We start from the raw sequence: 22,865 nt of genomic DNA on the forward strand, positions 1-22,865 counted from the left end.
GCCTGCCTCTTAAAACCACCTTCATGTGTCCCAGAAGTGTGGGTATGTTTATGTTTTCATTTTCATTATGTTCTAAACAGTTTTTAATGTCTTTATTAATATCTGTTTAGATGCATTTTTTTCATTCAGTGGTGAATTGTTCAGTTTCCACGAGTTTGTAAGCTTCCTGTTGTTTCTGTTGTTACTGATATCCAACTTAATCTGTACTCATCAGATGGGATGTGGGGCATTATTTCAATTTTCTTATATCAATTGAGACTTATTTTGTGTCCCATCATGTGGTAAATTCTGGAGAAAGTTTCATGAGCTGCTGAAAAGAAGGTACATTCTTTTTTGTTTGTGTGAAATGTTCTGTAAATATCTGTTATATATTCTTTTGGTTTGTGACATCATTTAGCTCCAGCAATTTGTTGTTTGGTTTTTGTCTGTTTATTGGTGAGAGTGGGATATTGAAATCATAACTATCAGTGTGTGATATTAGCTGTAGTGTTGTTTCTTTCATGAACATGGATACAATTGTGTTTGGTGCATAGATGTTTAGAACTGCGATATCTCCTGGTGGATTTTTCCTTTGATGTGTATGTAGTGTCCATCTTTATCTCTTCTGATAAGTTTTGATTTGAACTCTATTTTGTCAGATATTTAAATGGCTACACCTGCTTACTTCTCAGGTCCATTTGCTTGGAATATCTTTTTCTATGCTTTTACCCTGAGATGATGTCTGTCCCTGATGTTAAGGTGTGTTTCTTGGATGCAGCAAAAGAATGGATCCTATTTTTGAATCTGGTCTGTTAATCTCTGTCTTTTTATTGGTAATTGAGGTCACTAATGTTGAGAGTTACCAATGAACTGTGTTTGTGGATGCTCACTATTTTGTTGTTGTGTCATGAGTTGTTTTCTCCCTCTTGATTTGTTGGTCTGAGGTTATTTATTCCTGTGGTTAACCTCATTAGGTTGAAATTTTTCTTCTAGCACTTTCTTTAGACCTGGATTTATAGATAGATACTGTTTAAATTTGGTTTTATTGTGAAATGTATTTCTCCATTTATGGTGACTGAAAGTTTTGCTGGGTATTGTAGTCTGGGCTGGTATCTGTGGTCTCTTAGAATCATCTAGCTCATCTGTCCAGGCTCTTCTGGTTTTTAGAGTCTCCCTTAAGAAGTCTGGTATTATTCTAACAGGTCTGCATTTTTATGTTATTTGATCTTTTTCCTTTGCAGCTTTTAATAGTCTTTCTTTGTTCTGTATATTTAGTGTTTTGATTATTGTGTACTATGGAGACTTTCTTATTCAGTCTATATGATGCTCTGTATGCTTCTATCTTGATAGCATCTTCTTTAGGTTAGTGAAATTTTCTTTGATGACTTTGTTAAAAATATTTTCTATGCCTTTGACTTGGGTTTATTCTCCTTCCACTATCCCCATTTCTCACAAATTGGATCTTTTCATAGTGTCCCAGATTTCCTGGATGTTTTGTGCCTTGATTTTTTTTTTTTAGATTTAATATTTTCTTTGAGTGAGGTATCATTTCTTCTATCTTGTCTTCAGTGCCTGAGAGTCTCCCTTCCATCTCTAATATTCTGTTGGTAAGGCTTGCCTATTAGCTTCCTTTTTGAGTTCCTAAATTTTTTATTTCTGATTTTACCTCAGTTTTGGGGTTTTCTTTAGTAAGTTCATTTCTACTTTCATGTTTTGAACTGTTTTATTATTTCATTCCACTGCTTATGTTTTCATATGTTTCATTAATGGATGTGTTCATACCATCCTTTAAGGACCTTGAACATATTCCTAATAGCTATTTTGAAGTTCTTGTCTTCTGTATCAGCTATATCGCATTTCTTTGCCTACTGTAGCAGTCTGGCTTGCCTTTAGTGGAGACATATTGTGTTAATAGCTGACATTGTTTTTTTACGCTGGCATCTAGACATCTGGGTTTAGAATGATTGTAATTCTAGGTTTGATATAGGTCTTGTCTTCTTTGGGTTTCATTCATTTGATTTGGATTGCCCTCTCTGGATCTTAGGAGTGTATGGTGGTTGTGTGTTGCATGGTAGGGAGTGCTACTGATACCCTTCCAGGTATGGGGGTTCCAGAGAGAATATATTTCTAGGTATTGGGAGCTAAAAGGATGGAATGGGAATGACCTAGAAGGGGGAGGGGTGAGAGAGTCCATAGGAAGGAGGAAAGTTGGGTCTGTCACAAGGATCTGCTTAGTGCCCTGGGAATGGGGACAGAGAGGAAGAAGAAGCCACAGCAGGTTGTCTACTACAAAGCTGGGGATAGGAGGGAGAATATAGATTGCCTACCTGATTGATACGCTGGCCTCCAAAATCAATTTTGAAAGACATAATTTATTTGTAAAATGGGTGGTCTTCCTATCCTGCTCTGAATATGTGCTTTGTGTATTCTTTATTGAATGTGTCCTTATTTAATAATTCCCCAGAGCGTTTGAAACTGTTCCTTGGGACAAAATGATACCACCAAAACTTGATCCAGAGGAGACAACAGTGGAAAGGGCTGCTGACCTCATCTCACAGTGTTTCACACTGAAAAGATATGAAAGAGTGCCCGCCATAACCCAGGTCAGTGAGCGTGCCTGACCGTGGTGCCTACTGTTTGCCTTCACTCAAGCCACAGTGAAATTTTCTTGTTAAGAATTCCATGTGAGGGATACATGCAGGCGGAATACTGTATACATAAAGAATTCCATGTGAAATTGAAAGTTATATAATCACAAGTCACTGGTAACTGTAAACAACTTTCTCACTGTCCATACTGAAAATGTTTACTACTGAATGACTTCTCCCTCACAGTCATTTGTGGTGGCTGTGAATTTTGGAAATTACAGAAGAATGTTAAATAAGGAAAGAGACACAGAGATGTTGTTCCTTCAGATAATCTATGCTGAGCATAGTTCTGGAAATAGGACCTAATTTAGCTGCCCACTCCTCAAACCGAATAGGAAGATCCATGAGTTGTAGACTGCTCTCTCATGTTTCCGGTTATGTGACCCAACAAAGCCCAGAGGGCTCTCAGAGAGATGACCATCGGTTTCATTTCTGAATGTCAGAGTTTGTCATGTCAACTGTTGGCCGTGGATCCCTACTACAGCTGGAGCACTTTCTCTAGAGTATAGATCTGTTCATGTTACTACACTGACTGTGTCTGGTTTTTTTTTTTTTCCAGAACATGGAACCCATGCTATTTGACAAGACACGTAGCCAGTCATTTGCCTGTTCTGTGTTATCTTCCTTCTCTAGTGAACGCTCGGTGCCCAGTTCCACCATGCTGCCCAGCGGGTCCTGCTTTGTGCAGTGTCTCATCACTTTAATAACTCTGTGCCAGGATGAACCCCAAGCATTCACGAAGCCCTGGCTTTTGTCCTCCCAACACTGCCTCAGACACCCCTGCTTCCTTGTCCCTTTGTGTTCTATGCCACAGCTCACAGAGTAAGTCTGGGTCAGCTGTTGGATGATTTCTCATAATGAAGTTTTTGAGCATAGAAAATCCACATATAAAGAGAGAAACCGATTATACCCTAAGGAGTCCCTAAGCCCCCAATTAGGAAATCTGCATTCTCGTGTAAAATTTCTTCCATTCTCATAGAGAAAGAAATAATAAGAGGAAAAACATAGCTTTAATATAGACACTCAAACATTGGATTGTCACATAGAAGTGAAAACCAGTTAAAGGTCAAAAACTGTGTATGACTTCATTTATTTTTAAGGATCTTCAAATTACCTCAAAAAATTTATATCTCATAAAAAGTTGGTATTTCATTGTATTTCCCATGTTAAATAATTTGAATATCTAAAGTCCTCTGAACCTAGTCTCTGTGCAAAGACGTAAAGGGAAGACCACGATGGATCTCAGAGGAGAAGGCTCTGTCATGAAACTAAAGCTAAACCTTTCACATGGAAAAAACCGTGTCACCTGGAGAAGGTGCACACGCGGCAGATTCCAGCTTGGAGGAAACAGAGTGGAGTGGAAGTTTGAGCAAAGAGCCAAGAGCCACATCACTCAGAAGCAAAGCCCTGCCCCACCCCACCCAGAATTGCCAGGATGCCTGGAAAGGGTTTTCCCAGAGTTAAGACTCGGCTATGATGACCTGCTAAGGACACCAGAGCTTGAATTTATGAAATTACAATAAGATCGTTTACTAGCTTTTGCTTATCTCCATAATGCTTTAGATGGTCGGAGGACTCTGGGACAGATTCCAGACGAGATTGTTCTCAGCGCCAGTCAAACCAATCAGTTTGTAAGTTTGCCTTCCTACTGTTGCCCTTGCTAGCTTTACCCTCCTCACCAGGAACCTGATACCCTGCTGAGGGCAGGAGAGGGGCCGGGTCTTTAGATTAAGAGTGTCCCAGAGACCTTCATCCAACGGTCCTGGGCGGAGAAGAGAATCCAAATCCCGTTTCAGTTACTAGGCAATGCCTGACCTCTTGTTACCCTCAAAATGAACACTATTAAATGTACTACATTTTAAAATGGTACTGTATAAACAATTTGATGTGGACAGTTACAATGCTGTGGTACTCCATGGACTTCTTCTAAAGGGGATTCTAAATGATGTTACATCAACTTTCATATCATGTATTTGTGCTGTATTCATGCTTAAAGCTATGGCTTTATTATTGATGTTCTCCTATGTACAATTCTGTACATTAGTATAAAAAAAACTGGTGGTTTGGTCTTCCAAAACATCAGTATTTTGTTGTTCTTTATAGCTGATACAACTCTGGTTATGGTCTACACTTGTTTAATTCACTCTAAATATTTCCTATTTAAAAATATATAAACAAAAATATGATATATTCTGTGTATCACTTCCCTCTATTGAGAAAAAAATTACAGTGGGAATGCCTGCGCCTCTCCAACAGCATGTCTACCTCCTTCCAGAAACGTTATTATAGATTTGATGTTCCACATTTTCATGTAGTCTTTTAATCTTTAGCCTACTATTGTTTTTTAATAAATTTACTTACTTTTTATTTTACATCCCTGCTGTAGTCTCCCCTCCCCCCTCTCCTCCCAGTCCCTCCCCCCACCTAGCTCCCCTCTATTCCCACCACCCACACATCCACTCCTCCTCCATTTCTGTTTAGGAAAAGGCAGATCTCCCATGAGTATCAACAAAACATGGCATATTAAGTTGCAGTAAGACTAAGCACCTCCCCATGTATAAAGGTTGGGCAAGGCCTTATGAGGACTAGGATCCCAAAAGCCTATAAAGGAGTCAGAGACAGGCCCTGTTCCCATTGTTAGGAGTCCCACGAGAGGACCAAGATACACAGCTGTGACATATGTGCAGAGGGCCTAGTCTCAACAGCTCCCTGGCTGTTGGTTCAGTCTCTGTGAGTTCCTATGAGCCCAGGTTAGTTGATTTTATGAGTTTTCTTGAGGTGTCTTTGACCCCTCTGGCTCCTACACTCCTTTCTCCTCCTTCTCCGCAACGTTCCCTGAGGGTTTGGCTGTGGGTCTGCATCTGTTTCCATCATTTTCTGGATGTCTCTGATGATAATTGGGCTAGGCACCAGTCTGGTCACAGGAGATGGCCAGTTCAGGCTAATTACCTGCTATTGCTAGGAGTCTAAGCTGGGGTCTTCCTTGTAGATTCCTAAGTCTACTATTGTTAACCAACATACAGTATTAGATTCCTTTTTTAAACTTTTGTAAAGATACATGGTATCTTGCTTATGTTTATGCCTCCTAGCCTTGTATCCCCTACTGTGCTCATAAGATTCATATCTAGTCTCTCTGGCTCTCTGGGTGTTCATTTTTTCTGAAGCATATAATTCCATTAAATAGTTATACCACAGTTCATTTACCCATTCACATAATTTGTTTCTGATTTAATTTCAGTTGTAACAATATACATGTACTTTCACATACTCAGCTGTAAAAATATTTCTGGATTTAACACATACCGATTCATGTCTATACTTTCTGGATCAAGAAGGGTATCTCTTCTTATCTTCTAGTTATTTTCATATTCTTCATCAAATGAGTTGAACCAATGGTGTGTCCCACCAGTAGTGCTAAAGTTCACATTACAATACCTTGGGGACAATGTTAGAATTTGCCCAATTAAAAATAATTTTTCATTCTTATAAATATGAAGTTACACTGTATTAAAATTGCAGATTACATACACCTAATGCACTTGCCACCAAATCTGATTGTATGTACAGTTCCTGCAACCCACATGATGGAAGGAGAGGACTGACTCCCAAAACTTGCCTTCTGATCTTTACAAATATGCCAAAGCATGTGTAGCACCCCAACACACACACACACACACACACACACACACACACACACACACACACACACACACACATACACATTCAAACTTACATACTGAAGAAATGAATAAATAAATGTAATAAAAATAGACAATTTTCTTTCTTAACGGTACACATGGAAATGTCTTTCTCACCATTCTTTTTGGGTATAAGTCAGGGATCCAGTCCATCACCATAACTATGAAGTTCGAGTTCATTTGTGTGAATAGTTTCCTCGGTAGCCCAACGGATGGTGTGTGGTCTGATGTGCGGTGAGTCACAACAAACATCGCTAATGACTGCAAAGCTGTGAGAGGCAATGTGGTGAAACTGTGCTTTTCACAAGTACAGTGTGAGTCAGACAGGCACCACCACAGAGGAGCATGCACAGTCCCAGGAAGTGATCACTGTACCTCCTGATATTGAGAAAAATACCAAGTCGTGTGAAAGAAAATGGAAGACATAGTTTCCCCAAGGGATGAGTCCCCTAGTTAGTTACCCAACAACAGGTGGTCAGTCCTGAAATCATATACATAGAAGTAGCACTAAACAAATTCAGCTGGTTCTATTTATGTATTTGGGGAGGGGAGTAACAATAGCAAATAAAAAGTGGTCATGATTTCAAGAGAGAGTTGGAGAGATAACCTGAGAAGACTTGGAGGGAGAAAATGGATTGGGGGAAATGATGTAATTATGTTTACATTTAAAATCCTTTAAATAAAAATTTTAAAGTACATTTTATTCAGCCAAATATATAAATAATATGTAAGACTTTTGAATTATTGTTAAACTGTCTTTTCAAATGTGTAATCACACCTCAGTGTAGATTTTAGCATACAAATTGAGGATAATTCTTTTAAGATAGGAACATTAAAAAAATAAGCTTCGCATCTACATAGCAAATTAGACTTGTTTATAATGCTCCTCAAATACCTTTATAAATAATATATATCATTGATTTTTTTTATTTTGTTCTGCTTTGTTTCTGAGGCACCTGACCTCCACCTCATAATCCTCCTGCCTCAGCCTTCAAGTGCTAGAATTATGGGCCTATGCCAAGGAGCTCAGCTTCATACTAATCTTTCTTGTATGAGTGTGAATGAAATGCCCGGGTGTTGATGAAGGCATGTTACTTAAATCTTTCTGTTGAGGTTGTTGATGGATTTGCTGTGTTTTAGGGGGTTTGTTTAACAAATGAGACAGCACTTGAAAGCTCTGCTCCTTCTTATTATGGCACTCCTCCAAACTCACCAGGGCGTCGCTCAAGGTGGAGCCATGGAAAGTCATTCCCAGGAACTTCCACAGGAGCCTGTATATAGCTGTTCATAATGGTTTTACTCACAGCTTCTAAGGTCTGAACACAACCAAAGCACCCTTCAGCAGGAGTTGGATAGGCGGCATTCGGAAGTATTACAAAGCAATGGAATGCTCTGAAACCACTCCATTGTTTCTAAAACAAAATTTTAGAGGCCAATATCCGTATCTCTCAAGATCTTTTAATTTGAGACTTGTTATAGTAATTTGATATTTATTTAAAATATCAATAACTCAATTGCCTATTTTTTTTTCTTTTTCTCAGTGTGAGTCCAAGTTCTAGGAGTAAATACATCCCTCTCTATACGTAAGTGACATTTCTTGTTGCTTTAAAATAAACCATACTTAAGTCTAAATCGTAGTTCATTTCACCTCAATGTGCTTCAGTCCACTCTTAAGTCGACATACGTGTTTAGCATCCTTCAGTGTGCTTCTGGTCCATGCCTGTTTAGTGCTGAGAATTTAATCGAAGATTTACCACAGATTTTAGTTAAATTTTAAAATAAGGAGTGACACATTTTCTGTTTTCCTCAATAGGATGATTTAGGAAATAAAATAACCCTGTTACTCCTACTCATGCTGTCAGTCAGACACGACGTGCAGTTGGTAACACTGTAGTCATGAACATGGAAACGCAGGAAGGACGATCCTGTCCTTCCCTACTGTAACTCTGGCTCTATGAATGGCAGAAGTGCATTGTTCATCTTCAGCCATCTTCTCTCCTTTTTGTTCTTAGTTTGAAAGGTCACCTTGAAATGAAGGAGATGAGAGGACATGGAGGGGACACTCAAACTTTGATCAGGGCTCCCTCCTCCTTACTGGTGTTTTAATCCCAGAAGCCCTTGGGACACTGACCTGCTGATGTGATCAGCCTTCCAGCCTTTTCTCACAGCTCAGCAATGTGGCCCATGCTCCTGACACCTTCCAAGCTAGACTCCAGTGCCCACAGAGCCTTGCTGTCTCCGACAGATATCAACCCCCCCATGCCCTGGCATCCACCCTGTGTCCTGGGGCTGCAGAAGCCCCAGCTTCTGAACCAGAAAATCCTGAACAGCTGCCACTGTCCCTCCTGCTCAAGTTTCCAATCCCAGAGTAGAGGCCTCATATTCTAAAAACAAAGAGCCGTACCTTTCTTGTTTTTAATCCCAATTGCCATTTGTCATCATATTTTTTCCTGCTTGGGCTTTTAATCTACTCTGACAAATAAAACATCCCTTATTTGCTTTGCCCAACTAATCTTAAGTTTTCTACAACTTTGCTTTTCACTGTAACAGTGGTCATGTGCAGAGTACAAACGCTGATGATGTGGACAACCCCTGTGGAAATATCACATCCGTGGCCAAGCCTCGGCACTCTAAACTTCTCTATACAGACACAAGTTGGTAAGTGCCATCCTCACTTATTTGCTGATCAATAAGGATAAAACTTGCTCATGGAATTGCAAATGGAAGGGAAAGAAATGGCCTAGCTCATTATGGGCCAAAACTTATGAAGAAAAAATGTGAGTTTCTTAAAAGAAATGATGACCTGAGGGCTAACAGTTTGGGGACTCACCTGGAATTCCTTGAGCAAGCCACTTTATCACTGTGACTTCAGTGTCTTCATCTGTCACAAATTGCCAACAGCATTAGTAAAAGGACTTGGCTGACCAACAAGTCATCCATCAGTCATTCAATTTTATAACCATCAATGCTGAGAAAACCACTTTGTATAAATAGCTATAAAATGGCAGAAATTACTGGTACTTGTGTACTGACCAAAAATGAAAATTCATTGAACAACTTTTTAAATAAAATCAAGACAACTCAGTCATTCTAAAACTCAAACATTCTGGGGCTGGAGAGATGGCTCAGTGCTTATGAATGCTTTCTGCTCTTGAGAAGGACCCACGTTTAGTTCCAGAATTGAGGCCAGGCACTCACAACCACTTGTTACTCCAGCTCCGGAGGATTCGATTCCCTCTTACAGCCTCCTGCAGCACCCACATTCATGTGGTGCACAGACACACAGATATGTGGGTAAATAAAAATAAATCTTTTTTTTTAACTCAAACCACCTAACAGTACATTCTAAAGTTATACTAATTTGATATTTACGTGCTAAGAATGGTGGTAAGAAACTACTAAAAGTCTTTCTTTCATAATTGAATCATAAAATTTCTAGGAAAGCGGAAAACTCTGTCTATACAGTAGGTCAGTGTAGGTCTTAGCATACACTGTCTGGAATCTGAGCCTGTGTGTTTCAGTGAGTGTTGGTGTCACATGGCAGACAGCAAGAGCAGTGCAAAGTGCTTGAGTTGTGTGTTCAGAACCAAGGCTGTGGTGATGTCAAATGATGACACACAGGTCACACTGCCAGAACCACCTCAGATTTATTGTAAGTGGATTGTGAGTCAGTTTCAGGTTCTTGTGCGTCCAGAAACATTTTATTATTACCATATCCCTTTTATGACCCCACATTCAGTTAAATGGCATATGGATCATGACGCATAGTCTAAGAAACGGGGCCATAGAATGAATATACTCAGTCAGCCCTTCTTTGACCTGCGATTAGATAAATTCATCCTAAGTTATTCTCACTTTGCAACACACAATGCATATAGGATTGGAGCTGCTCCTGTTTGCAATCCTGGGCTAACTCATATTGCATACTGCATCCTGGCAGCCCAATAGAGAACTGGATCACATAGAGTCGGTCAGGGGAAAGATTCACATTTCAAGTCAAGACACACTTTCTACTGTATCCATACCTCTTTTGCACCATTATGTTGAAGTCAGAAAATGAGTTAAGCTCCTATACATCCCTCTATAATAGATGTCACAAAATATTTTTATGGTTATCTTAGTTACTTTCCTATTGCTGCAATAGGGAGACCGGGACCAAGGCAGCTTGTAGAAGGAAGGGTTTGTTTGGAATTATGGCTCCAGATAAATAAGGGTCTGTCATGGGAGCAGCCGAAGCAGCAAGCTGAGAGTACACACACACACACACACACACACACACACACACACACACACACAAGGAAACAGAGAAAGAGTACTGGGATGGTGCAAGGCTTTGAAACCTCAGAGCCTGGCTTCAATGATGTACTTCCTTCAGAAAGGTCATACCTCCTAAACTGCCCAAAGAGTGCCATTGACTGGGGACCAAGTATTAAAATGCCCTAGACTATGGGAGACGTTTTTTCAAACCTCCATAGTTCTTATTGTCTTCCATAAAGTATACGACATATACACACAGGCTCAGAGCAGTCATGTTAGGTGTCCTCTGGTATAGGGGTAGAGAATTTGGTTCCAAAGACCTGAAGATGTTAAGGTTTGAGGATATCAAATCCATATAAAATGGTTTAATGATTGCTAAAACCTACTGTGCACATCCTCCCTAAATTCCTTGTGGTACCTAGTACACTGACTGGGCATGCATCTAAGTAGCTTTCATACTGCATTGTTTAGACACAATGACAAAAAAATAAAACATCATTTTGAGGGCCACATTTTTTAAAGTATTTTGTTTATGCAGCTAATTGAAGTAGACATTTCATTCTCTTTCCTCCATACCACTGAGTTGCCAAGTACCAGAGATACTCTCACGTTGGTTTCTATGATTGACAGCTTACTAAGGATTTCATACAGTCATAGTCACAACATTTTTTAAGTATTTGTTTACTTATGTGTATGGGTGTTTTGCCTGTGTATGTGTCCACAGAGACCAGAAGAAGGTGTTAGGTTCTCTTGGAATTAAGAGTTACAGATGATGGTTAGCCACCATGTGGGTGCTGGGAATTGAACCTGAGTCCCTTGGAAGAGCAGCCAGTGCTCTTAACCCCTGAGCGATCTCTCCAGCCCATGTCACAACATTTTAAATGCTAACCAATTTTACCTTTTAAAAACATATTGTGCCCACAAACCAATGTAGATAAATTTCTGATTAGCTTACCTTCTGCTATATTTTATTGTTTGTTAATTGTAACACTAACTCTTACTATAATTTTGAATTTGGGAGTTTTTTCCTGTTATTTATTTACTTATTTCTATTATCTATTTTACCTAATTCTTTTTACTCTCTGTCAAGCTATAAAATATCTTTAAAAACTATCTTTGACTTTAGTACACTTATGTAAATAGTCTCAATTGAAAAATTTAAGCATATCTGTCCAGAGCTGGAGGCTATGCTAAGAACTGTCCTAATGTAAATATTTTTTTTTAAAAAAGATTTGCCCCCAACAAGCTAAAAATCTTGGTGGACAGATTATTTCACAAAAACCTGAGCTTTGATTTTGACTCATGACTATAAAGAAGTCACTCTGCTGAGCGGTGCTGGCCCACATCTTTAATGTCAGCACTCAGGATGCAGAGGCAGGTGGATCTCTCTGAGCTTGAGGCCAGCCTGGTCTACAGAGTGAGTTCCAGGACAGCCAGGGCTACATAGAGAGACTCTGTCTCGATTAACCAAAGAAAGAGGAGGAGGAGCAGGAGGAGGAGGAGGAGGAGGAGGAGGAGGAGGAGGAGGAGGAAGAGGAGGAGGAGGAGGAGGAAAAGAAGGAGAAGAAGGAGAAGGAGGAGAAAAGTCCCTTCCACATGTGGCGTTCTGAAGGCTGTTGAAACCTGCCATGCTCTATCAAGTCTGAAAGAGTCAGATGTAAAATTCTTCCATAAATTCTGCAAGGAAATCATTGCTATTAAACAATCATTATAAAAAAATTAAAGGAGGAACATAAGGAGAAAGCCAATCTTAAAATGTTCACCAAGCATCTGGTTTTATTAATGTTTCCTTTTATTCAAATATATACTTGAATTTTGAAGTGTTTTGTGAAACAATCTTGCTGGAAAAAAAAATCAAACTTTCTTTGGGATCATTCTTAAAAGATACTGAAATAAAAACAGAAGGCTTTTTTATGCAAAAAAAAAAGGAAAAAATGATATTTCCTTGAGTTTGGAAGAGTGCTTATTTACTTTGTCCTACTGAAGCTTGTGTTTTAAGGACGCTGAGTAGAAGAGAAGCCTGTAACTGACATTTAGCTGTGCTTCTCCGATGTGGGCACTAGAGGGCGTCCCAGGTTGCAAAGTTTCTTCTGATTGATTCTGTTTTCTAACTGACTCATAACCTTTTAACACAACAAATGTCTTCCAATTTTATCATGAAGTGTTTATGCATGTGGTGACACGTAGTGTCGTACCAAGCACACACAAGTGCATAGTAAATGCCTGTGTTTGTCCACATTGAGCTTGAGAAATAGATTTCTAGTGAACTCTTCTGAACTCCATGTGTCCTGTGCCCCGGGACCTCATCATCTCCTCCCCTGCCCCAACCAAGAAGCTCTGCTTTGTGCTGATCTCTTGTTTGCCCCACCTGCGAGTTTGGCTACCTACGGATGGGTCTCAAATTAAATATTATGTGTTTTGCACAATATGACACTGGGCTAACAATAAAATTATAAATTTTATAAAAATATGATTTCATCTCCACAAAGTCTGAAGTCCAGAAATGCACATTTTTATTTTGTGCCACACAGGGAAAAACAAAACACCACTGTCCTATTCAAATGCAAACATGATTTTCCTTGGAGTTTGACAACTTAAAAGAATGTCTTACCTAGATACCCTACGATATTATCTTTAGAGTCCAGAAGTTTGATGTCTAATTATGCCCTTACCCTTGCCGTGATACGATCCTTCAGGAAGGCAAAAAGTCACTGAGTAGACCTCCAGTGGCTTGACCTTTGAGGCATTATCTTTCAAACTTTCCTCAGATGACTTCTTTCTGTCTGTCTGTCTGTCTGTCTGTCTATCTTCCTTCCTTCCTTCCTTCCTTCCTCCCTTTCTTTGTTTCTTTCTTTTTTCTTTTCCAGTTACCAGGTCATCTGACATAACCAGTATGGTCAACATTGATGGAGAATGCTTTAACAGTTGAAAATGTAGTTTATAATTTTTGTTGTAGAATTAAATCCGATTATAGGAATTGAGTGCAGAGAACAATAGTAAACACAAAACCAAACTCTCCCATGAGAACATAACTGCCTCTGACCCTTCCCACCTATCACATGCCACAGGGAGCACCCCCCACTGTGATATGCCATAGGGAGCACCCCCCACTGTGATATGCCATAGGGAGCACCCCCCACTGTGATATGCCACAGGGAGCACCCCCCACTGTGATATGCCATAGGGAGCACCCTCCACTGTGATATGCCACAGGGAGCACCCTCCACTGTGATATGCCACAGGGAGCACCCCCCCACTGTGATATGCCACAGGGAGCACCCCCCACTGTGATATGCCATAGGGAGCACCCTCCACTGTGATATGCCACAGGGAGCACCCCCCACTGTGATATGCCATAGGGAGCACCCTCCACTGTGATATGCCACAGGGAGCACCCTCCACTGTGATATGCCATAGGGAGCACCCCCCACTGTGATGTGCCATAGGGAGCACCCCCCACTGTGATGTGCCGAAGGGAACATGCACCACCTCTGAGTTACAGCATGATCATGAAACACACTTTCCTAAACACCACTTCTATTCTTGCAGATATATTGCAATTGACTGATTTGTTTAAGTTCATATATGAATTGTTTCCTTTCTCTTTTCTTTTCTCTATGATACACAGTTCTCTCAAATATTTTTTACATATATCTTTCATGTTTTAAAACTATTTATTTAATGGAGATTCCATGAAATAGATTCCAGGGTCAAGATGTAACAACACTCTCAAGCCTGTTGTTCAGTGATTTTCTGGAACTGTTCTGTGTGCCCCAGGTCTGTGCTCACCTCTAGTATTAGCAGAGCTCATTAAACATCACCTTTTAACTTCTACATATCCTGACTATAGCAATAGTCCAAGCATTTTAAAGTATAAAAGGTAAGCTGTCTCTTTGGTTTTCAATACCAGTGTTGGAAGTTTGATAATCCTTCATCTATGTATCTAAGAAGCCTGCAAATTCATACAATGCTTGCTTGCATGTAAGATTTAAATAAATACTGAGCATTTTCTTCATAATAAAATTTGTTTAATGGTTGCATAGTATTCTACTGTGAGACCACACCAAGTTTATATAGTCCAAATTCTGACTAAAATAGTTTTCCTGGTATTAAACAATGAAGAAAAAGTAACTTCTGCTTGTATTTTTGCAAAATGATGCTGACATGCTTGTCCAGCACATCCATACAAATAAAATTATGACATGAGTTTTCTAATTATAAATAACAGTTTCCTAATTTGGCGTGCATGCCCAGATATCAAAAGACATTTAAAGTTAAGGAACTTACAGCTTGCGAGGAGGCCAAGATTCAGGAGAATGCACACTATCCATCTGGTTGAACAGGAATTCTTGGCATTCAGAAGACCTTAGTAGATATTCAGTGCCTTTCCTGGACATGGGTGATGGTCGGGAACTTCTTTCAATTATATAATTAGCCCCCATTTCTAATCTGAATCAAACAGAAAAACTAAGGTAAGGATCATTTTTGCTTTCAGTCTGACTTTGCCTCTTTACCCAAGAGGTGGCTGAGACAGTTGACCAGGCTGAACCCAAGGCCAGTTCCTTTACATATAACCCCATGACCCCGTGGAGTGGTCAGGGCAGGCGGTCAGAACTGAGTGACATGTACCTGCAGGCCTGTACACACTTGCTGCCCAGGAGCAATCTGCCCTCGCACAGTCATAAGAGAACAAGAGAGTTCCCCAAAGCGTCTTTTCTTTGGCATTGGAATCTAAATGAAGGAGCAAGCCCATGGCACCTGCCATAGAAACACCATGACTGTGTTTCCCAGTGAAGAGTGAGGATTGGTCTGTGAGGGAGATGCAGGTCCAGGTCACAGAGCCCAGGGATCAACCAGGTGGGTCATCTCATCACAGCCTCCATGGCCCTCCACCCTTCCATCACAACTGAGAACACCAAAGGTCTCCAAAGGTCTCCAAAGGTCACAGGCTCACTCTGCCTCTGCTTTTTCAATGCAGAGACTTCTGTGAGGACACATCAGCCAATAAAGAGGACTTGTCCAACAGAGACTCCCAACTAGTGCCTGGGGAATGTCTAGGGTAGCAGAGGGTGATCACAGGCAGCTCAGTGGAATACTCTCAGCCTTACAGAACTCCACCACAACCCGGACTAAAACTGGCTGTGACTAGCTGTTCCCAAAGTATCAGCCTGATGCTTCGGCCTTGTAGCCAGACATTTCGGCCTTCCCAGAGCATTTTCACAACTATGCTCCTCTTTATTTTTCAAAATAGTGTGAGCAAGGCAGAAGCACAAAACCCAGTTCTGTTCCCATTCTTCAGACAAGGAGGTTGAGGTCAGAGGAAATGACATGAAGAGCCCCAAATAGCTCACTTCATGAACTGTGAGGTCACATCTAGAGAATGGACCTCCCACCCATGAGGCAAATCTTGGCCTTAACACACAGCCGATAGTGCTATGTGTCTGGCACGGAGCTGGTTCTTGGGATTCATCCTTGCCTAGAAGAAAAACCTTGGGCCATATTATTTCTATATCTCCTTGTAAAGAGGGTGTGAAGAGTGAAGAAGGCAGAGAAAAACCATATCCATAAGATAGTGACAGTAATAATAAAACTGCCAACTCCTGGAAAAGGTTGGAACACAAATCTTAAGGCATTCAGAAAAATAATTCCTTCACCAGATGACATCACAAAGCAGTGAATGGAAGCATCAGATCCATCATAGTTCCAAACACCTCTCTCCCTCTCTCTTCCCCTGCCAGTGTGTTGGGCTTTTCCTTCCTTTCATCCTCTGGGCCCATCCTTCTCTCTCATCCACTTTCCCCTGGCTGTCCTGAGCTCCCTCCCCTCGCCGCACATCTGAGTTCCTCTTATTGATTCTGCATATAATGAGCGATGCCATGATAGTTCCTCACCTGCATCACATGCCCCCCCAGGGCCCTTCAAGGAAGGTGCAGTGACCCTGGATAGGGTACAGTTGAGGATGGCTCAGAAAGTTTCCATCTCAGCTGGTTGTGTGAAACTGGAGAGATGGGTTCGATGGTTAAGAGCATGTACGGCTCTTCCAGAGGGCCTGAGTTCAGTTCCCAGCACCCATATTAGGCATCTCACGACTGTCTACACATCCAATTTCAGGGGATCCAATGCTACCTTCTGGCCTCTGTGGCCAGTACACTCACATGCACATAAACCCAAAGACACGCAAAGACATGTCAAAAATAAAAATCTTTTCATTTTTATGTAAAATTAAATCTTTTAGTAAAATAAAAATGTAAGATGAACTGGACATGCTGGAAGCCCAGCACTCAGGAGGCTTATGAAGGAAGAATGCCAGGAGTTCAAAGCCAGCTCAGACTACCTAGTAAGATTCAGAACAAGAAAAAAAAAGAAAAAGGTGTCAGGGGAGGGTAGTTTTCACCTGGATCTGAGGTCACCCAGCTGGTCGTCGGCTGTCTTCTTTTTTTGCCACCATGGTCTTTGCCCAGTTAGATTCTTCAAGCCTTCAGATGTTTGTGTTTTCAAATGGCTGGGCTGAGTTTACTGCTCAGTGATAGAGGATGTGTTTAGTGTGCATAATGTCCTAGGTTTAGTCTCCAGTACCTCAGGGCAGTAACGAATGTGTATATGTTATCCTCCTGGCTTGGCTGAGAACCTGCCAGGATTTTTCAGATGCAGTCCACTGTGTGAGCTCTGATGCCCAGGCTTTTCAGACTGGGACTGGTCCTGCCACTTGAAGTTTGCTTGACTCTGAGTGGATTACTTTGTCTCTATTCTATTCTTCCTATTCCATTGTATAATGCATGCACGTGATACAATGTAAGGTATAGAATCATTGAAAAAATTGCCTAAATTATATGAATCATTTAAAAGAGAATTTGTTATACACAATGAGTGTGAAGTCTATAGTATATTGGGAAACTTGTGTGTGTAATTAAATCTTTAACCATGTAGGCAATACATAGAGTCTACACACAAGATGGCTTTTCCCATGCTATATGTAAAATATATTTTCCTCATTTTCTATTTTACTTTAAAATGTATTTCCCCTTATTTGTGTTAACCTGTAAGTATTAGACAACGTGTGTGTATAATTATGATGAACTGGACATGGTGTCTCACACCTGGAAGCACAACAGTCAGGGGCTTATCCAGGAAGATTGCTAGTACTGCTGATTTATCTTCTGAAATCGTTAATTTTTTACTTTATTGTGCTTTATTGTAATGAAACAAACAACTGTCAACTTAGCTAACAAAATATTCAAACAAAACAAAACCCAGGCCCATGAAGGAATTGGGGCTCAAAAGATGTAGTCAAGGCCAAGAAGTTAGAAAGAAAGATAAAAACAAATGTAGTGTCAGTGCCCGTGGATTGCTGATGCCCCTCTGATTTCACGTGGGCAGGTAGGGTTCCCTGAACATGCAGCAAATGGAGGGGTCCATTCCATTGTTTCAGTACCTTTCGTGGCTTTGTTTCCTTCAGCTGAAAAACATCCCCTCCTAGAAGCAGCTCGGGTGTCCCAGAGAGTCATCTTTCTTTCCCTCATAGAAGGGTGGACTTATATGGCAAGTGTATGTAAGTGTTTATTTCACAAGAGGGCACAAATGTCCTCTTGTGATGGCCCTGTAGGCCAGGATTAAGGGAAATATGTTTAGAACAGCGTGGGTGAGAACTTTCATTTTCAAATATGTGTCACTATATTATGCAGCTGAATTTGTCCTCAGCCTAAGCAGCTAGTTGGTCGGGTCTACTAGTTCATAGTACGTCATTGTTAGATAAGATGTGTCACAGAACAGCCTTTATGTAATGTAACACAGCTGTCAGTCAAGATCAATAAATAGTCTTCAAGGCACAGAGGCTCACAGAGCTGCATGGGGTTTTTAATGAAGCCCCTCTCATGATTGACAGCATGCTTGTGTCCATCTCTCTGACCTCCTAGCTGCTGGCTGAGGACTCTGACTTTAGAGGCACTTTACTTCTGCAGGTGTTTCAGAGGCAGTGGAAAAAACCTGTCACCCAGATGGAGGGGATTTCCTTGGTAACATGCATGGAAGCTTCAAAGAATGCTTGGGGGAAGAGACACACACACACATCAGTAGTTTGGCCTCCTCTCTGGTACCTCTCCACCTTACAGCTACTCTTAAGAAACTCCCGAGAAATCCCAAGGGACAGTGCCCAGAACCTGGCAGCTTTCACTCACTCTTCCAGGCCCTTCTAAAGACTTCACAACTTCATTTTACAGCAGGGTCCTGATCCTCACCCTATTCTAGAACCTTTGAGAGTTATGGAGAGCCCAGATTCCCGGTCCCAGCATTCTTAATTTAGTCCAAATATTGGAAGCTGGTGCCACATATCACCACCTTTTAAATTACTAAGGAGATTTCAGTGTGTGGAACCACCTGCAAGTCTTTAAAGCTGGGTATACTGTATGAATTTTGCATTCTTCACCTATGAAGTTTCCTTTTTGTAAATATTTCATTTTTTTAAATTGTCTTGTCTCTGTTCTTTCAACAGCAGTTGGCTGGGCTGGGGGCAAGAGCGTTTTCCCTATGGTTGGTACCATCTCACAGGTGGTGAGCGGTAGGCAAGCTTGCAGAAGTAGACCTTCCCACCCTCTCAATGCAGGGCCTTGTCTTTAGATGTTCATTTCCTGGCCTCAGAAAATTCATTAATTCATACCATTTATTCTGACTTGTGGCTCTTGATGTGATTTTCCTTTGTTTTGTAAGTGTAGAGGTGTCCCCAATTTGATTAGCCAGTAAGCCATCACCAGTTGTCATAGAATGACACATTCAAAAGACAGCTGTAAGCTTTATTAGAGCAACTGTCTGCTTACTACACAATTTTCCCTAACATTCCGATACTAACACATAATCAACGTAGGAAGAACACCAAGAAATTACAGTAAGAATTTTATGACTATACCCCAAGTCCTTCAGGTTATACCATTACCTGATGTCATGGCTGAGGCGATAATGTACAAGGATCCAGACTGCAGATCCTAGGCCTGATAAGGGGAATCACTAGACCTCTGCCTTCACTCTGACACTAGAGCATGCACTTGTCTCACTGACATCTCTTTCGTTTTCCAATTACCTGAGAAGTGTTAGTCAGATTTCTGTCAATGAGAAAAAAATTCCTCAGATAAGGCATCAACTATAATACACACACACACACACACACACACACACACACACACACACACACACACACACACATTGGCTCACAGAACTAGAGGTTTCAATCCATGGTCCTTGGCCATGTTGCTTTGGGTCTGTGGTGACACAGTACACCATGGAAGTAACAAATCCTGGATAAGTCTGCTCATAGCACAACCAGGAAGCAGAGACCTCCTCTCAGTAGCCTCCTAAGAACCTCCTAAGAGCACTCCCCCAGCAACCTAACTCCCCCTCTATGGGCCCTATCTCCCAAAGCCGTCTAATGGTACACCACGCTGAAAATCAATCTGTCACTACAAGGGCCTTTGGATGATGTTTAAGATACAGTCCATAACAAGAAGCAACCTTCCTTAAGCTCCACCTTGCAAAATGTCTCCAAAGATAAATCATTCCCAGGGAAGGTTTTGTTTGGTGCATTGGATATGTAGAAAGGGCAAAGGCAGGACATCCACAGAAAAGGCATTCTCCTTCAGTAGACATTTGGCTGTATTTAGTAGCCCCGTATTTAGTCTTAGTGTAAATTTTGAGTAAGAAATAAGCTTGGGATGTCATATTCTCAAAGAAAGTCCCCAGAGAAGGGAGGCACAAACCACATAGCTTAAAAGTTGCAACTCCTATGTGTTTGTGATGGTGGCTGTAATTTGTCTGCTATGAGGCGGCGGCAGGCTGTGACAGTGGTACTGATGGGCATCAGCTCTGGACTTGGTGACCTGCCATGTGCCAATGCTCTTTGGTGTCCTTTAAATCTTACTTCTTTTTTCTTGTGCTCATGGTAGCTAAGGCAGCATGTTATAAGCAACCTCCAGGCTTGAGCCTCATGTGGGGCCCTCTCCTTCCTCCCAGGAAGCCATCTGGGTAAACCATTTTGAATGTCATCGAGGCAAGCATATTAGTGATTTTTCATGTTTTCCTGAATGACTGAGTTAAATCATCCTAGGTTGTTGGTTGACTGCCTCTGCCTGAGAGATGTTCTCTGTACACACTACAGAGCCTTCCCCAGTGTTTGACTTTTCTCACTCTGTCTGTGGCAGGGAAAGAGAGGCGGAAACAGACCAATGGGTGGTCTAAAAGAAACAAGTCAGTGGGGAGCTACTGTGTGGGTTTACATGGACGGTCAATGCAGAGTTTCAGAAAAGTGTCTGAAATCAAGGATATGAAATACTATGGTGACAAGAAATACATCAGACCAAAAACACCATGAGTGTTAGCACATGGATATGTCTTCATTAATACCAGAGTTTGCAGTACAAAGTCATGTGTGGCATAGATCCACTGTTTTGTCAAAACTTACATCTTCCTTCAGTATGCAACTGAGGTCAGTGGTAAGCCTGGACACACACACTTAAAATAATAGTGAAAACACACTTGAAGGGTAAGTATTTTAGTGTCAGAGTTGAAATGTTGCCTGTCTGTCTATGCATGCATACCTGTGCCTCCTCTCCTGGTTATACACCCAAGCTTATGAAGGAAAAACAACTGGACTGAATCTTCCTTCCTATTTTTTATATTTGGGTCTAGTGACTATGACTATTTCACAAATCATTATTTTCATCTCCTCTCATGCCCTTCTTCTCACTCTTGACTTCAGTGCGGCGAATATTCCAGGATACACCGGCAAGGTTCATTTCACAGCCACCCACCCAACAAATTCTAATATTCCATCAACAACCCCATCACCAGATTCAGAGATGAGTCGGTAAGTAGGAATCCTATTACTCAGTTTGCTCACATGCATTAGAAAGAGAAATGATAATTATGGTTATTCCATTAAAGAACAATTAAATACTAAGAGAAAATTTGCAATGCTTAAGAAAAATGGATTGTCAAGCCAAAAAAAAGAAAGCAGTTCATTTTCTTACTGAGGGGAACTTTACTCAGAATTGTCTTGGAAAAAAATGCAGGTTAACGGTCCTGTTGACAATGCTAATGGTGGTAGTCCCTTAAGGCTCTTATTTCGAGCATATTATAAGAAAGCATCTTCACCTCTGAGACCGCCCCCCAGTTGTGCACACACATCATCATTAATCTGCTGTTATCAAAGCTACATGCTACCTAGTGTGTGCAACAAGAGCCATGCATTTGCTTCTTGTGAATGTCTTTTTATGAAGAAAAAAAAAATCTGTTGAAACTCACACGTATTTGAATGCCCGTTTTTGCAAGTTGAAACAGAAGGCAGTGGGTGGAAAGATGGAGGAATGCTTCATTGGCAATAGGTGATGAGAGGCAGCACACTATTCTCATCATACCTCAAATGTGAAAGCACTTGGGAGAAGTCCCGGCCTTGAACAAAAAGGACTATGGAGTTCTGGAAATGCAGGTGCTGCCTGAGGCTAAGGCTAGTCCGTGCAAGTGAACAAGCTATGATGGAGAGCCCTCCCCTAAGGGTACCTTTTTCTCTAGATCACTTTCTTTCAGTAGGTGAATATTCCATTTATCACATGTTTATCTCAGCTTGGGTCAGGCACTGAATGTGCATGGCCCCACACTTAAATCCAAATCCAGAATTGTGAAACAGACACTAAAGCACACAGGAAGGCTGGTCACGGTGGCACATGCCTTTAATCCAGCACTCATTTGGAAGGCGGAGACAGGCATATCTCTATGAGTTCAAGGACAGCTTGGTCTCCACAGAAAGTTCCAGGTCAGCCAGGGCTAGATCCTGAGATCCTGTCTCAAAACAAACAAACAAACAACAAAAAACTACAAGTAACTGAAGAAATAGAAGAATTTGGGTGTCCTGAAGCAGGCTAATATCATAGGGATGTCATTATGTCATAATCTCATAATGCTGGAATCTGGAGTCTGTGCTCTGTGGCTCGGAAGGGCTTTCTGAGGACTGAGACTAGGACTTGACCATTAAGTAGAGCTCCTCTTTCCAAGGACTGAAATATTCTGGAAAGCAGCAGCTGTAAATGGGAACAGCATCCAAGAAGAGGGTCACCCAGCTGTTCATTTTGCTATTCACTCATCCATTTTTGTTTAACTCTCACGTTCTCTGATTGTATCATCACACACTGACGGTGTCCCAGCAATTCATAGGAGCACAGCTTACTCACAAGGAGAAAGCAAGAAAGTGACCAAGACAGACACTGCAGCAAAGGATGGTAGCCAGAATAAACGGGACAGTCGC

The 22,865-nt window shown here is 41.1% G+C and overlaps 1 protein-coding gene across 4 annotated transcripts in view; it reads left to right on the forward strand.

Moving 5' to 3' along the window:
- Window positions 1-22,865, forward strand: part of Spata48 (spermatogenesis associated 48) — a 231,351-nt gene that overhangs the window by 199,607 nt on the left and 8,879 nt on the right. For 3 of the 4 annotated variants that reach the window (XM_052734504.1, XM_052734503.1, XM_052734506.1), the window contains exons 4-8: window positions 2,444-2,582; window positions 4,191-4,258; window positions 7,867-7,908; window positions 8,876-8,983; window positions 21,324-21,431. In XM_052734504.1, coding sequence (XP_052590464.1) covers window positions 2,444-2,582; window positions 4,191-4,258; window positions 7,867-7,908; window positions 8,876-8,983; window positions 21,324-21,431 — 465 coding nt within the window. Of the gene's footprint in view, window positions 1-2,443; window positions 2,583-3,260; window positions 3,450-4,190; window positions 4,259-7,866; window positions 7,909-8,875; window positions 8,984-21,323; window positions 21,432-22,865 lie in introns of those variants that run through there. The other variant, XM_052734505.1, reaches the window with a different exon arrangement.

This window comes from Peromyscus californicus, unplaced genomic scaffold (assembly GCF_007827085.1).
Source record: "Peromyscus californicus insignis strain IS unplaced genomic scaffold, ASM782708v3 Scaffold_13__1_contigs__length_99412109, whole genome shotgun sequence".
NCBI classification, from domain to species: Eukaryota; Metazoa; Chordata; class Mammalia; order Rodentia; family Cricetidae; genus Peromyscus; species Peromyscus californicus.